General features: G+C 34.8%; 1 protein-coding gene across 10 annotated transcripts in view; it reads left to right on the top strand.

Moving 5' to 3' along the window:
- LOC140657369 (neurabin-1-like) overlaps positions 1–14251 on the top strand; it is a 44987-nt gene that overhangs the window by 16607 nt on the left and 14129 nt on the right. For 6 of the 10 annotated variants that reach the window (XM_072874285.1, XM_072874287.1, XM_072874291.1 and 3 more), the window contains exons 5-16: positions 81–185; positions 364–484; positions 936–1106; positions 2989–3042; positions 4853–5082; positions 6739–6835; positions 6916–7105; positions 7923–8074; positions 8898–9231; positions 12071–12158; positions 13278–13349; positions 13883–14078. In XM_072874285.1, coding sequence (XP_072730386.1) covers positions 81–185; positions 364–484; positions 936–1106; positions 2989–3042; positions 4853–5082; positions 6739–6835; positions 6916–7105; positions 7923–8074; positions 8898–9231; positions 12071–12158; positions 13278–13349; positions 13883–14078 — 1810 coding nt within the window. The remainder of the gene's footprint in view (positions 1–80; positions 186–363; positions 485–935; positions 1107–2988; positions 3043–4852; positions 5083–6738; positions 6836–6915; positions 7106–7922; positions 8075–8897; positions 9232–12070; positions 12159–13277; positions 13350–13882; positions 14079–14251) is intronic. The other 4 variants (XM_072874292.1, XM_072874290.1, XM_072874289.1 and 1 more) reach the window with 3 other exon arrangements.

Raw genomic sequence — 14251 nt, 5'->3', positions numbered from 1 at the left:
GTGATACTTGTCATGTCAAAACTCTGTCAAGCCAAAATATTTTTGTTGAACTGATAGCTAAGCATTTATTTATTTTGCAGAATTCAAGTAAATGATCAGATTGTTGAGGTTGATGGCATAAGTCTAGTGGGAGTTACTCAGTTCTTTGCAGCCACTGTATTAAAAAACACCAAAGGCACAGTGAGGTATGTATGTTTTCTATGAAATAGTACTTTCTTTTTGTCATTTTTGCATTAATGGAGAATACAAAACCATAATCTGAAAGTTTTACAACGACGTTGTTGAAGGCAACAGTATGGCAAACTAATTTTGTAAGCATATCTTAATCTTTTTGCTGCAAGATAATTCGTTTTTCTTCTGTAGGTTTCTGATTGGGAGAGAGAAGCCAGGGACTCAGAGTGAAGTAGCCCGCCTCATTAGTGAGACCTTAGAGCAAGAGAGATGTCTGTATGAGCAGCACTATGTTCATGATGATACAGAGCAGGTAAAACATCATACATACATACATATTTTTAAAAGTACATCATTACCACTACATGCAGTAACTTCTGCAAATGGCATAAATGTTTTTTTGAATCAAACTGAAGCAAAAAAAGGATAAAACAGGCAACTTGTTACAAACAGAAAATACAAACTTCATACATTACTATTATCAAGGCACATGATTACCACTACTTGCTATATTTCCAATTTATCAATAATCCAAAAGATATTTTTAAGTATCAGCTGTGGCTTGTTTTGTGCATGGCTTACTTAGCTTTCTTTTGTGGATCTTTGAATGTGTTTGCAAGTCATCTTTAAAACTTATCATAGGTATAAGAAACTAAAAAGGAATAGTAACTAGTTGAGAAAAGTTTTGCAACTAACTGTTTGGATTCCTTGATTGTGTGCTTTTGTTATTGCTGCTACCATAATGCAAAGTGTGTGTGTTACAGAATATCATGATTTCCCCATTTTGTCAGGATGATGACTATGATGATGATGATGATACATATGAGTCACATTTACATGGAAAATCTGTAGAAGTTTTTGATCTTCCTGAAAATGAAGATATTGGTTTATCACTGGATATGGATTCAGCACAGTCTCTTCTTAAATTTAAAGAGGTGTGGTAGCAGTTTCTTAAATATTCTTTGTGATGCACTGGGGGGGCATCTGAACCTTGTAAGATTTGGATATAATCTCCTTCATGTCACCCTCATTGTGGTTTTGGGTTTGTTTTCCCAGCATTGCCAATAAAACTCTCTGGTACATGTTCCTTGAAATGTAGTCCTTCTGTAATTTTCTGATCCCAGCTTCCCTATACATATTTATATTAAATGGTCCTTCGATTTAAATTAAATAAAAAAAAGTCCTTGGAAACAGGCATTAGAACCCAACACCACCTCCCTCCTTATTGTGGTGTCTGAATGATATGATGCTTCTCGTAGTTCTTCTTTGGGCTATTGGACTTTGCATTTATTTGCTGCGTAGTAGAATGGCTTTAGCTGCAGGGGGGAGCATCGGGGGACAAGTATGCCCATTCGGAATGGTCTCAAGTGTTGTGGTTAGATCTTCTTCAGGAAGATAAGAAATACACATCTAATCTTTTGCTCTAGTCCGTGAGGTCTTCTGGGACATCTCTGCATATGTAAAAACACTTGATTCTGTAGATAGGCGTGTTTTTGGCTTGGAGGGCTTTTTCAGGTGATCCCTTTTGGGGTTTTTTATGGTGTATTTTTTTTTGAAGTAACGAATTTGTAAACCCAATAGGGTGTTCCAGACTGTGAATCCCAACTTAACATAGTTGGAAAATTGGGTTCCCTTTTCCCAAGGTTTTTATAAAGCAGAGCATTTGCTTTATTCAGGTCTGTGGAATCTAGTTGAGGATTTAAGTGGTGCAGTCTTTGGCACTTAGGGGTCTGGGCTAAAATCTTTTGTAGATTTAATTCCCTGTCATTTTCACTCAGGAGGAGAAAAATATACTGCAAAGAAACTGTTTCATCAGGTGCCATTTGTGCATACATCAGCTTATTTTGTAAAGGATCAGTATTTTGCAGACCTTCTTAAGTTTGCTCTCTTGATAACACTGATGATGTCATTGAGGAAGTTGAAATTTCAGGCTATTGATCACTAGAGAACATTTACAGTTTTTCTAGGTTAGGAAGCACAGCAGCAGGCTTACAGCATCTTTTCATCAGCACTATATTTACTTGGATAAATTCTCAGACTTAAGGAATAAGATTAAATTCTCAGCTGGAATCATTACTATGCTGTTATTAACATAATCTAAATAAAGGATAGTCATGGATTCATTTGTTTTAATGTGTGTTTCGTGCACTATGCCTTGTAAAAAAAAAAAAAAAAAATCCCCCCAGGGTTACAGATGGAAAGTGAGATAGAAGAAATAACTAATAGTTGTCAAAAAAATGTGCTTTTGCGCTCGTATGTGTGCTATTTTCTTAAGACTTGTTAACAATAATCTTTACGTTTGGCTTAGGTGTAGCCTTTATCCATTTCTGATAATCCTGTGAAGATTTGTGATGTAAAGTACAAGGCTTAATTTTACAGCAAAGCCAGCATGTTTATTTGTAAGTTCTGATAAGTAAAAATATTTAGTGCTGTTTAATTTTTACTTGATTCTGTGTACCAGTTGTCATTGTAAGTGCATTGCTGCCTTTTCATTCTACTGGCACACTGAAACATTATTTTAACCTTCTCACTTTTCTTAATATATAGACAACAATGTGGGATTTTTAACTATAGGCGGTCATGTATTGATTTTTGTGGCAAATAGAATACCATTGTAGTTTTTTGAGGTTTAATTTGAATTAAACTTTTTTGTTTTAATAAAAGCTCATGACCACTTCTCCTGTAACTGACAAATAATTAAGTTGACTTTATTCTACTATAAAAATGGTTTGAGGAAGAAGGGAATCATGGACAAATACTTAAAATTTCAAGTGTCATTTTGTGTGTGCTCACACAATTATTTTTTGTTTGTTTCAGCTGCAATTAAAACATGCAGTAACAATAGCTGAAGTGAATCAACTGAAGGAGAAAGTAAGTTTTCAAAGAATCTTATTACTTGGTGGTGTTTTTTTTTTTTTTAATTTTATTTCTACCTACAAATTTTACCAAGAAAAGGCTGAATGCAGAAGGCAGCAATCTGTTTTAGGCCTCAGGCTCTATGCACTCTGTGTTATGCTAGACAGGCATTTCTAAGCTGTGCTCAAATTAAAAACAAAACAAAACAAAAAAAACCAAACCAAAAACCAACCAAAAAAAAAAAACCAACACAAAAGAAACAAAAAAACCCCAACCCCAAATCCCCCCTGTGCCCTTATAAAATGAATGCTTCAGTATTACTGCTTAGAGTAGAACTGAATATAGTAGAGTACTGTATGAAACAAGCTCCCAAACAACTACGAGAACATTTTCAGTGGTTAGAACTTGTCTTATTTGAGTATAGATTTGGCACTTACAGACAATGGTTTGTGGCTGACTCTCTATTACCAGAAAGTTATTTCTGGTACTTTGTTTCCCCTCTTTCCCTCCTCAAATTTCTGACCTGCTCTGGGGAGAGAATTTTTTCCAGGTTTTTTTTTTTGGTGAGGATTGGTTCAACACTACTGCTTTCTCTGAGAAAGGGTTTCTTGTTCTTTTTGCTGCTTTTTCCACTGATGGAGATCTGTGTATGGCCTTTTTCTGGAAATACTTGTTGTAGGTGAGCAGCTTCTTTTATTCCATTGCCCTTCTGTGTTGCCTTGCTGAGAAATGTGTACCGTAGGCCAAGTTGCAGCATATTGCTGAGGGTGGGTAGCAAGTGGGGAGGGGATAGTGCTTCAGATTGTAATAATTTTGAATAACAGTATCTATTGGGGTTTTTCTTGCAGTCTGCAAATGTTCAGAGCTCCAAGTGTAGAGAGGCAAGGCAGCCAAAACTTCTTCGTGTTCTTATGACAGTTCTGATTTTGATTTCTGATAGTGCTCCTCCTCCTTGCAGTATTCTTGAAATTTGGCCCAACCGGATTGCTAAAAAGCTGTTTAAAATGTTGGTGTTAGTACAACTTACTGCCCGACTTTCAATTCAAGAAATTCTTGGTCCTTTCAACATCTCTGGTCCATCAGCAGGTGATCTTAACTGGCTTCAAAAGCAGCGATTTCCTCAGTGTAAATGGTGTCCCCAAAGAAGAAGGCATGGACAAACTAAGTGGTATCCTGCCTGCTCACTCCTCAAAGGCCTGGAGAACTTCATGTTAACATTCCTTTTTATAATGTGGCTGCTGTCAAGCTGGAGGAGCCCCATCCCTTTCCTTTGTTGAGGGAATGTTTGGTGTTTTTATACATTAGCCCCAGGAAAGCAAGCCATGGGTATATCATAATTTATTAGGGAGACCAATATCTTATACAGTACCAGGGAAGATCAGCTGGTCTCATTAGCTTTATTCATAAAGCTGTTGGTAACAAAGTAGGACAGGGAGCTTGTCTTATACAGGTTAAGATTCTGTATCCCCAGTTGCCTTTGAACATAATCAAAATAGGCCTCTCCAGAGGTATGAAGAGATGGCGAGATCTTGAACAAGTCAACATAAGCTAACAATAAAGGTCTTATTCATTTTATCTCTTTAAAAAGAAGCAATACTAATGAGGAAGTAGTAAAAGACTCTTGGGTTTGAGTTCTAAATTTATTTGGATTAGCAAGGGTTGGAAGAGTTGATACTATTTCTTTAGAAGTTCAGTGTCTTGTTTTAGTATTACTGATAAGTATTTAATTGTTATTAGCTATTCTCTATTTAAACATGTATAAACAACTGTGTTTTTTATTTCATCTTTTAGTTTAGATTAATTCCTTAAGTATTAATCTTTTCAGTTAAAAATTGTTGAAGCAGAAAAAAATGAATGGAAACTGAGTCGAGCCCAGCTTCAGCAAAACTTAGATGAAAGCAAAGAGAAAATTAAAAAGTTAGAGACCTACTGGCTAGAGGCACAGAGTTTATGCAAAACAGTAAATGAGCATCTTAAGGAAACTCAAGAACAATGTGATGCCCTTGAAAAGAAATACAACAAGGCCAAGAAATTGCTTAAAGATTACCAACAAAAGTAAGTACCCCAAAATACCAGGTCTCTATTTCTTGCTTGTATGTTTTGTACATTATGGGGAAAACTGACAACAATACCTAGGGTTAGGATTTGCTTAACACAGTTTCTTTTCATTTGTCAGAGGAAGCAGTGTGCTATACATGCTGAATTCTTCCATACCTTCACCAGCTTCTGGAAGACTTCTCCAAAAATTTTGCTGCTGCTTTTGATTCTAAGCTTAGGAAAAATGATTTAATATTTCAATAACAAATTTTTAAAACAACTTAGTTGAGAAACTGTAATGTGTCTATAGTTTTGGAAGGACTACTTGAAATTTGGCATGAGGTATTTGACAATATCTTTTGCTGTTTGTGAAAAACCCTCTAGCTTTGACCAACTTAAGTGTTCCAGATAGGGTAGGCATCAAAGGATATATAATAAAGAGCCAGATATGTGTGTTTGTCTGAGTTAGGAGTTATATCTTGTAGGGGGAATAAAAGGAATGCTGAGGAAAATTAAGAGTTTGGGATCTGTATTTAGCCCATCAAAATGGCAGCATGAAAACAGTATCTTCAATCTGTTAACAGGTTTGTGTTTCTTAGTAGAGGTAATACTGCTTATTAGATACACCTGTGTAAGACTTGAACACTGTTATGCAGTTGTGTCTATTTGTTCTACCTTCTTTCCTCTTAGCTAAACAAGAGCCAATTGCAAAATACTTGTAGAATTGTCTTGATAATACAGAACACAACTGTTGCTTTTGATAGTTACTGTATGCGTATAATTCTTTTGTCCCCAATTTCTCTACTTGCTACTTATTTTTAAAGGCAGTTTGCATGATCTTTTGCTGTGTAGTCCACATCCAGAAATGTAACTTTTCACAGTGCATTTTTGTGCTGTTTGGTGAGCTTTTTAAAGGTCTCCTTTCCCCTCTCCTCTGAAGCTTATCTGCATGGAATTTCAAAAGTACATTAAGATGACTGCTACCATGCTGGTTTCCATTTCCTCGCTGTTTAGCAAATTCCCATTACTCCTTTGACTGTCCCTGAAGCTTTTGCATTTTGTGTAGATGTTCTACACTTATTTTCTGGTTTTGTGTGTTATTCCATCTGACTTGCAGGAAAAAGCAGCTTTTATTTTTATTTTCTTCTTGTAATCATTGTTTCTTTTTGTAAAACCCAGCCATTGCAATTTCTGTAGGATGAACCAAGTAGAAACTTGAAATGCAATTTCTTTTCCGACAAAGAATTCTACCATAGCTTTTGGAAGGAAAATACTGTGTGTGCATGCATCTTTGTGGAAGAAAGTAAGACGTAAGAGGGGTTGTGCACGTGTTTCACACTTTAAATGTATATGCAACCTGCCACTTTTAAAGGTAGAGAGCTGGTTGTAACTTTGTAGAAGAAGTGTTGCAACACATCCTTTTTCATCCCAGAGTAAATCATAGTGTCATATGTATTTTCTTTTGAAGACAGTAGAAGCATACAAATACACAGGTCATTTTGTGATGTTACAAGATTAATGAATCAGTTATACCTTATAGACTGATTTTTTTTTTCAATGTTTATTAATAGAATGCTTTTTAGTAAATGCAACTGTGCATTTTTCTATTTTATGTATTTTTCTACATATCTATATATTACTGTTTCATATATATGCATATATTTCTTTCACCAGAGAAACAGAATTTATGAAAAAAGAGGAGGATCATTCAAGGCTGCTTGAAGAGAGAGACCAGAAATGTGCAGAACAGCTGAAAAGATATCAGGAAAAAGTAAAGCAGTATTATATTTTGAAATAAACTTCTGCATTCTTGGAGAGTTGTATCTCACTTTTGAATTTTAATTCTTGCAGATTTCAGAGCTTGAAAGTAAATTAAAAGTATATGAGAGAATGCCATATATGTTTGGAGGTGGCAGTTTATTGGAAGATGGCTGTCAAAGTCCAGGCCAATATAATGAACAGTCAAAGATAAGAGAAGAAAATGAAAAAGAAACACAATCAATAGAAGAAAGACTAAATTCTTCAGCTATGTTAATTTCTGGTAAGTAGGTTGTAGAATCTTTGATTTGCATTTAACAAAAATTAGGAGGAGTTATATATGTAGTGGTTTTTTATTGTTAAAAGAAGTTAAGTGTTTTGCTGTTTCCTACTGACTGGGTAAATGTTTGACCTGATCCAGTGTGGATATTTTTGTTTAGGTCCCCCGACATTTTCAGTATTGTAGTAATCTATATCTTAAATGCTGTGGGAAAGAGGAGATAGATGAAGAGAGATCCATCTTCACTGTTCCTCAGATTCTCTGTTAGTGAAATCAGTAATGTTAGTGGGACTAAAACACTGAGATATGTCAGTTAAAATCCCATTGATTTTAAGCTATGATTTACACCAAAGCTTGCTATGATATTTTTTATTTGTCTTGTAATTTTATGCCCAGACTGTTATAAAATATCAGATGGTAGCTCAAATGAGAAGCATATTTTTAAAAGATTTGGTAGATGCTTATGTACTTTGTAAAGAATTTGTAAAGAACGAGAATAGGAAAGTACATTTTGGGCACAAATTCTTATCTATCTGAGAATAAAATTCAGTTTTCAAGCCATAATACAGTTGTATCCTGATGGATTTTATTTCTTTTTTAATTTAAGAAATTGGGTAGAAATATATTTCAAATTAATTAGAAATTGCTATCACAATATTTTAAAATATTGTAGTATCATATAAAACAGTCTTTTCATATAGTAATGACTAAGAGGTAGAATACTTCTGATTTAACTTCTGAATATTTTTCTGGACAGTGGGTTGGAGAATTTGCCTACCAGTTCGCTTGTTTTTTTTAAAGAAGTACATATTTGTTGCAGATTTTGACGCTTTTGTTGGGGATACTCCCAGATTAGACACCAGTGCCCACAAAGCAAAAGCTCAGCTTGCTTTGAAAGTAAAACGCCAGCCACCTTCTCGATCAAAGCTGAAAGAATCTCTTGGGGCTGGACAACAGACTGCAAACCTACAGGTACCGATATTGGTAGATAATTATGCATTCAGGAGCCTGAACATATGTTCAGTTTTATCTGTATTTGCCAATTTTAAGTGTTGTCCATGCTTCATTCAAACTGTGCCAAAGCATCATGTTTTTATGCTGTATCAAATGAAAACCCCTGTTTGGGTTCATACCACATATGTGATCGCTGACATATTCTTTGTGGCACAGTTAATTTGAAGTTAGCAAAGAAGTATGCAAGCTTGTTATATTCTCCTTAGACTTACTGAAGGATTTTGATATAGTGACAGTGGTAGGTTGTGAAATATGCTTATCTATCTTATAATTCCTTCATCTGAAACAAGTTAGTTACCAAATTTCTTCGAAAACTAAACACATCTGAAATGTTTCATTATTCCATAAATAATCATTTAAGTCCACAAAAAGTATACCAGTAAAACATTCTAGCACGTTTCTGGAAAACAGTTGAAGAATTGAGGTATATATAACTGGTATATGAGAGAGCCTGTCATAGAGGGAGAATATTGAACTACTTCAGTTAGACTGAAAAGTGGTTGCATTGAATTGGAATGGACAAGATGTACCAGAACATTTCTGACTTGGCTAGAGAAAGATGATTTGGGATGTGCAGAAAGATCTGTATAGGGGTGGATAAAGGAAAGCCTATAAAATCAGCTTCATGTGATTTAGATGGTATCTACAAGTGATTAAATTAAAATTTTCTGAACTGAGGAAGTTTGTGTCACATAGCATATCCTTACATCCTAGTAAAAGATCAGATAGTGAATTATTATATGTCATGCTTATCACAAAATAACATTTGAATTTGTTGAAGGATGAGGATTCAGAAGATACTGTTCTCAGCAGAGAACCTTCCACTGTGTACCTAACCAAGACCTTAGAAACAAGTGAAAAATTAACTCTCCCACGCCTGGACGACATAGATCAAAAGAGTGAAAAGCTTGAACAAACAGAAAGCACAGAAAGTCCTCTAGAGTCAAGTCCTTCTGCTTCCACGCACTCTTCTCCAGTACACAAACCAAACAATGAAAATAGCACAACCACCACTCGTTCACCTCCTCCTGAAGAGATGGCTCCAAATTCTCCTCAAGGGTATCCCAAGAATGTTAAGCAAAGAGAAGCAAAAGGGAAAGGGAAAGAGGCCAAGGGTAAGACTTAAGGGTTTATTATTATTTTAATTCTTTGGAGTTAAAGTATTACAGATTTTAGATATAAGTGAATATTGAACAGTAAACTACTTCGAGGGAAAATGAATTGACTACAAAACTAGTTACCTGTTCTAAAACCACTTGTTAACTCTTCAGGAAAGTTTGAAGTTAGCAAAAAAGTATGCAAGTCCATTGTATTCTATTTTTACTTACTGAAAGACTTTGATACAACAGTAGTATGTCCTGAAATACGCTTATCTATCTTTTTATTCCTTCATCTGCAACAAGTTAGTTACCAAATTTCTACAAAAACTCAACATTTCTACAATAAATTATAGCACCAAGGATCTAAAAGGTGCCTGCAGAATAAATGCTGTTTCAATTAAACAGTTATAGAAAGGAATAGGTCTAAGTCAGTTTGGTAAAAGCTCAAACCTATAAATCTAGAGAGTATAAATGGTTGCCTTGACATAAGCTAGAGGGAAGCTAAGTCATTGACTGTGGATAATCAGTAAAGCTCCTAATACATTTCTGCAAAACGCTAGCTTCATAAGTGGCAATGTATTGGAGAGTAAGTTTGACTGATTTCCCGGTTCCCAGAAAAATTCAGTGTTGGCTTTGTGCTTCCAGACGTTATCCAGGTGTTTAAACAAGATACGGATTCTGAGTGTTATGGGAATTACCCATTACTCATCTCGCCTTCTTAGGATATTTCTCGCTAGAAAAGGTTAAAGGTATTATAATCAGCCTAGTCACTACTAATCATTATTTGATAGAAGTATTTGGCTTTTTTTATTATGAATAATTGAAAAAGGGATCAGAGAAAATATTTTAAATGCTTGGTATTTCCTTTAGTCAGCTAGCACAATATATAATGGCAGATTATACTTGCTGTCTTTTCTGTACAGCTCGGACAAAACCTTTCTTTTAATACCCTGAAAACAGGATTTGTTTTATATTCTCCTTACTCTGTGTGTTTCTATAAAGTCTTAAAAATAGCGTCTACCCCAGCTTCTGTTTCTTTTGTTTGTTTTTTTTTAAAAAAAACCCAGCTTACCAAACCAAGTACCTAATATATAAGTGATTTTGCTTTCTTTTCTACAAATTTTTTGTGATGGCTGAAGCATTGCAAACATTTTCTTAAAACTGGCAGAGTCACTGGCAGAGCTAATTAATGCAGTACATCAAAGATGAGGATTAGTATTGAAAGCTCACTCTTTGTAGGCAAAATGACACTAAATGCTACTTTCTGCTGGATTGTTGCTTTCTAACCATATTTAAATGTCTACCTATTATTTCATTGAAATAATCCTTTCTATTACCTTCCCATCCATTCATGTATCAGTCTGTATTTTAACTTACTGTACTGCATTTTAGAAATTACCTCTTTTCTTAAAATATTACCTCTGGAGAGAGAGGTGGAAACAAATGTCAATATTAAAATTAATTCTTCTGGTTTTGTATTTAAGTTGACAGGAAAAATAACCAGTTTAACCGGTAGTTATAATTTATTTGATGTTATATGTTTAGAAAGAGTGGTTAAGTAATTAGATAAAGTTCTGATGTTGATCAGAAACTACTGATCAGATATGGAAAAAAAAAAAAAAAAATAAAAACCCCTGACTATTCAGCATGTAAACTTTGAGATAACCATTATATGTTTCAGGAAGGATTATTAACTGATGGAGTGGTGGGGAGTTGTCGTCAGTTTTGTGTAATAAACATGATTTTTGTTTTTTATGATCCTTGAAGGCATCTGTGTACATTACTTTGTCAGGAGTTTTCTTGTAGGAGCTTAAAACCTACTTTGCCTCACAAAAAGCAGGCTGCATCTCTTTCATAGGCTGCTTAGTTATGAAACACCTGATTTGCAATATGAAACATTTCAATTATTTTAAAAAAATCTAGTAGCCTGAGAATTTAAAATAAAGTATGTTCACGACTTGCAGTAATCTGTCACAATCCATTGGGAAGAGGTAGTGTGATGCTTAAGTTTGTCACTTAATTTCACTTAATAATTGAGCAGTTGGAATTGAGCACACTCCCTCTGGTGAAAAATTGGATCCTAGCAGGTTGTATTCCAGTTTTGAAAATACCACAGTCTTGGAGGAGCTTCAAAGTCCCAATTATTTCTTTAGAATAGTCACAGTTTGTATACTGTTTCCAAGAAACTCATCTCTTTAGGATCTGTCTGCTCTCCAGGTACTGGCTATCATGTTGGTTAGGCACACTTTCTGGAGCTAGCAGCTTGCATATTAGCCCCTGTTCCAAGTAGCTAGCCTGGACTAGCTACTGAACCAGAAAAAATGCAAAAGGAACATCTTACAATATTTCAAGCGGAATAAAGGACGATTAAGTGCTGTACTTGCTCACCTGTTGCTTTAAAACTGAGTCTCTTTCATGCATCTTATACTGGTTATCTAGTTGGTGTATTTTGAAGTTGACGTTTTGCAAAAAAAAGGTACTTTTTTCTAAGCCTATCTTAGACTATCTTGTTTGTAATTCATTGAAGCAAAATACTGTGGTAAGTTTTATCTTTCTGTAGAAGTGTAGAATTACTGTTTATCAAAAGCAATACTTTTGATCAGTTGTAAGCAACTGTTGCATTGCCATTTTTGAATGGTACAGCACAGCCAGAATGATGGGAAGATGCCATAGAGATTAACTTATGTTGATATGGCTGTAATATTTTCAGCTAGTATCTGCATGTGTGAATGTGAATTTTGATACTGTTACTCAGGTTTTAGTATCTTATTTACTTAGAAGCATAATCATAAGTACATGAAACTTGCAAGTATTTTTAGAATAACATTTTTATTTTTCACCCCTCTATGAAAAGCAGAAGAAAAGAAAAATGAAGACAGGACAGTAGAAACAAATGAAGGAGCATCATCAGGGAAGTCCAAAAGGAGATTTCCAGATTTTGGGTAAGGTTTTACTTGTGTTCATTTGGAAATAAATGGTTTTCAGTGTTACTTTTGGAAAATATTATGTTCTCTAAATAAAAAAAAGTTGCAGAAATCCAGTAATGCTACTTCATAGCCACACCACCAGATAGAGTCTTTTTCATCTTGAACTTGTAATGTTGCATTCATGCGTCTACCACATTTTGATTTTATTTATCTGTACTTTTTTACCCTCAAAGAATTTCTTGGGGTTCTTCAGTTTTTATCTGAATACACAATTCTCTGTGAATTAAATTGCAAATCCATGTGTAGTTTTATTCCAAAATATTGTTGGAGCCTAGACTCTAATGTTATGTCCTGCTGGCACTACAGTCTAAAATAGATACCTGTCTTGCCTTAATTCCCTCTACAGTAGAGGTGTTGTTACATAGGGTTTGACTATAGTAGCTGCTTACTGAACTGTTCCTTGGAGGCAGGCAGCAGTGGTGAGTGGATTTCTGAATTTCAATTAGAAGATGAGATTGTGAACAGGGCTAAAAAAAAGTGCAAGCTGCATGTTATCTGGAAATGCAGGGTGGTAACTGGACTCTGGGATTTGAGAGGAGTTGCTACATTTTGCAATAAGCCTTGCTTCTTTGGAGCCAGGTGTAAAGCTTGTTGAAGCCAGCGAACATCGAAGACTCCGACTGGTACTGCAACAAATAAATCATAATATATACCGTAAAAAATGATAACTTATTTCACACACAGAGAATGTAGTTAGTGACTTAGTTCAAGACACTCTGCATTGCATATGAACATTTATATAGCAATAGAACTGTGTTCTTCCTCTTGGTTGTATCCACTATATGCTAAGTTTCTTTGGGCATTTTCTGTGCTTATTTTTATTATATGTGGTCTTTGAAAGGTAATAGGTCTCTGAAAACCATTTCATAATTCTGTCATAGTTCTTAAATAAAATATGAATGACTACTTTTTTAGTTGCATGCATAATTTGCAAAATCATGCTCTGTGTAACAACATAAATGTGGCTTTTTGTAGCTGTTGAAATCAATGTAAAAGCTAGCTTGCTGATTTAAAAGAAATGTTGCACTGTGGAAATGTTAATGCTTTATGAAAATTGTGGTGTTTTCACTTCAGTGGATTACGGAAATCTGGGGGCAAGGGCAAGAAACAAGAAAAAGAAAATCTAAGAGGTTCTCTGGATAGCAGGTAGTTATTTTTGTTTTGTTTGTTTAATAAAGACATGCTGCATTCCTAAAATTTTTAACCTAAGAATTTATTTGAAACTATCATTACTGTTTGACCTTAAAGTACATTCAAGTATACCAGTAGCAAAATTCTGTGAAGATGAATGTAATGATGTGGACATGAGCTTCTAATCTCATGAAATAAGAAAAATACACAGAATAGTATAGAGGAAACAATAAAGCAGAGTTACATTTTAAAGTGGCTCATAAGATTAACATGTTGTACCCTATCTTAAATATAAAAATTATATTTTGCTTAGGAAGGTGAATGTTGAGTAAATTAAATTAACAAATTATTTGAAATTGTTAAATTGTTGTGTGAAATACTGCAAAAGCTCTTAAATTTGTGTTGTTCAAAAACTCAAATTATTTTGCATGGATATTTAAAGTCAAATATCAGTATTCATAAAAATGAGTGGTGTGTGTTTTGAGTTTGTTGTTGTTGTTGGGGGGGTGTTGCTGTTGTTTAAACACAATTTAATTTACTTATTTCAGAGGTTCCAGAGAACTGTTGGATGACTCTGGCAACAATCTATCTGCATCAGATTCAGATTCCCCTGTTCCTACTTGCATGCCTTTCTCTTGGTTTGGAGACAGCCACAAAGAGCCTCAGATTTCTAGTAGCAGCCTGCATGTTACTCAGAGTGGGCAGGACAGTTGTGAACACAGTCAAGAGAAGAACAGAAGCAAGGTAAAGATGACTAATTTGTGCTTTGAATACTTAAGCGTTGTATCTCGATAAAGTAAAAACATCAGTGCTTAGTATGTAGAAGCTTGATGACTTAGTCCTACACGCCACCTCCTACAAACATTGCTGCAGAAGTTTGAGACTTTACAGCCTTCACAAGCAGAAACTGTGTGAGT

This window comes from Ciconia boyciana, chromosome 10 (genome assembly GCF_034638445.1).
Source record: "Ciconia boyciana chromosome 10, ASM3463844v1, whole genome shotgun sequence".
NCBI lineage: Eukaryota > Metazoa > Chordata > Aves > Ciconiiformes > Ciconiidae > Ciconia > Ciconia boyciana.
Note: the sequence above shows the minus strand (reverse complement) of the source record. Positions and strands in the feature narration are given on the sequence as shown.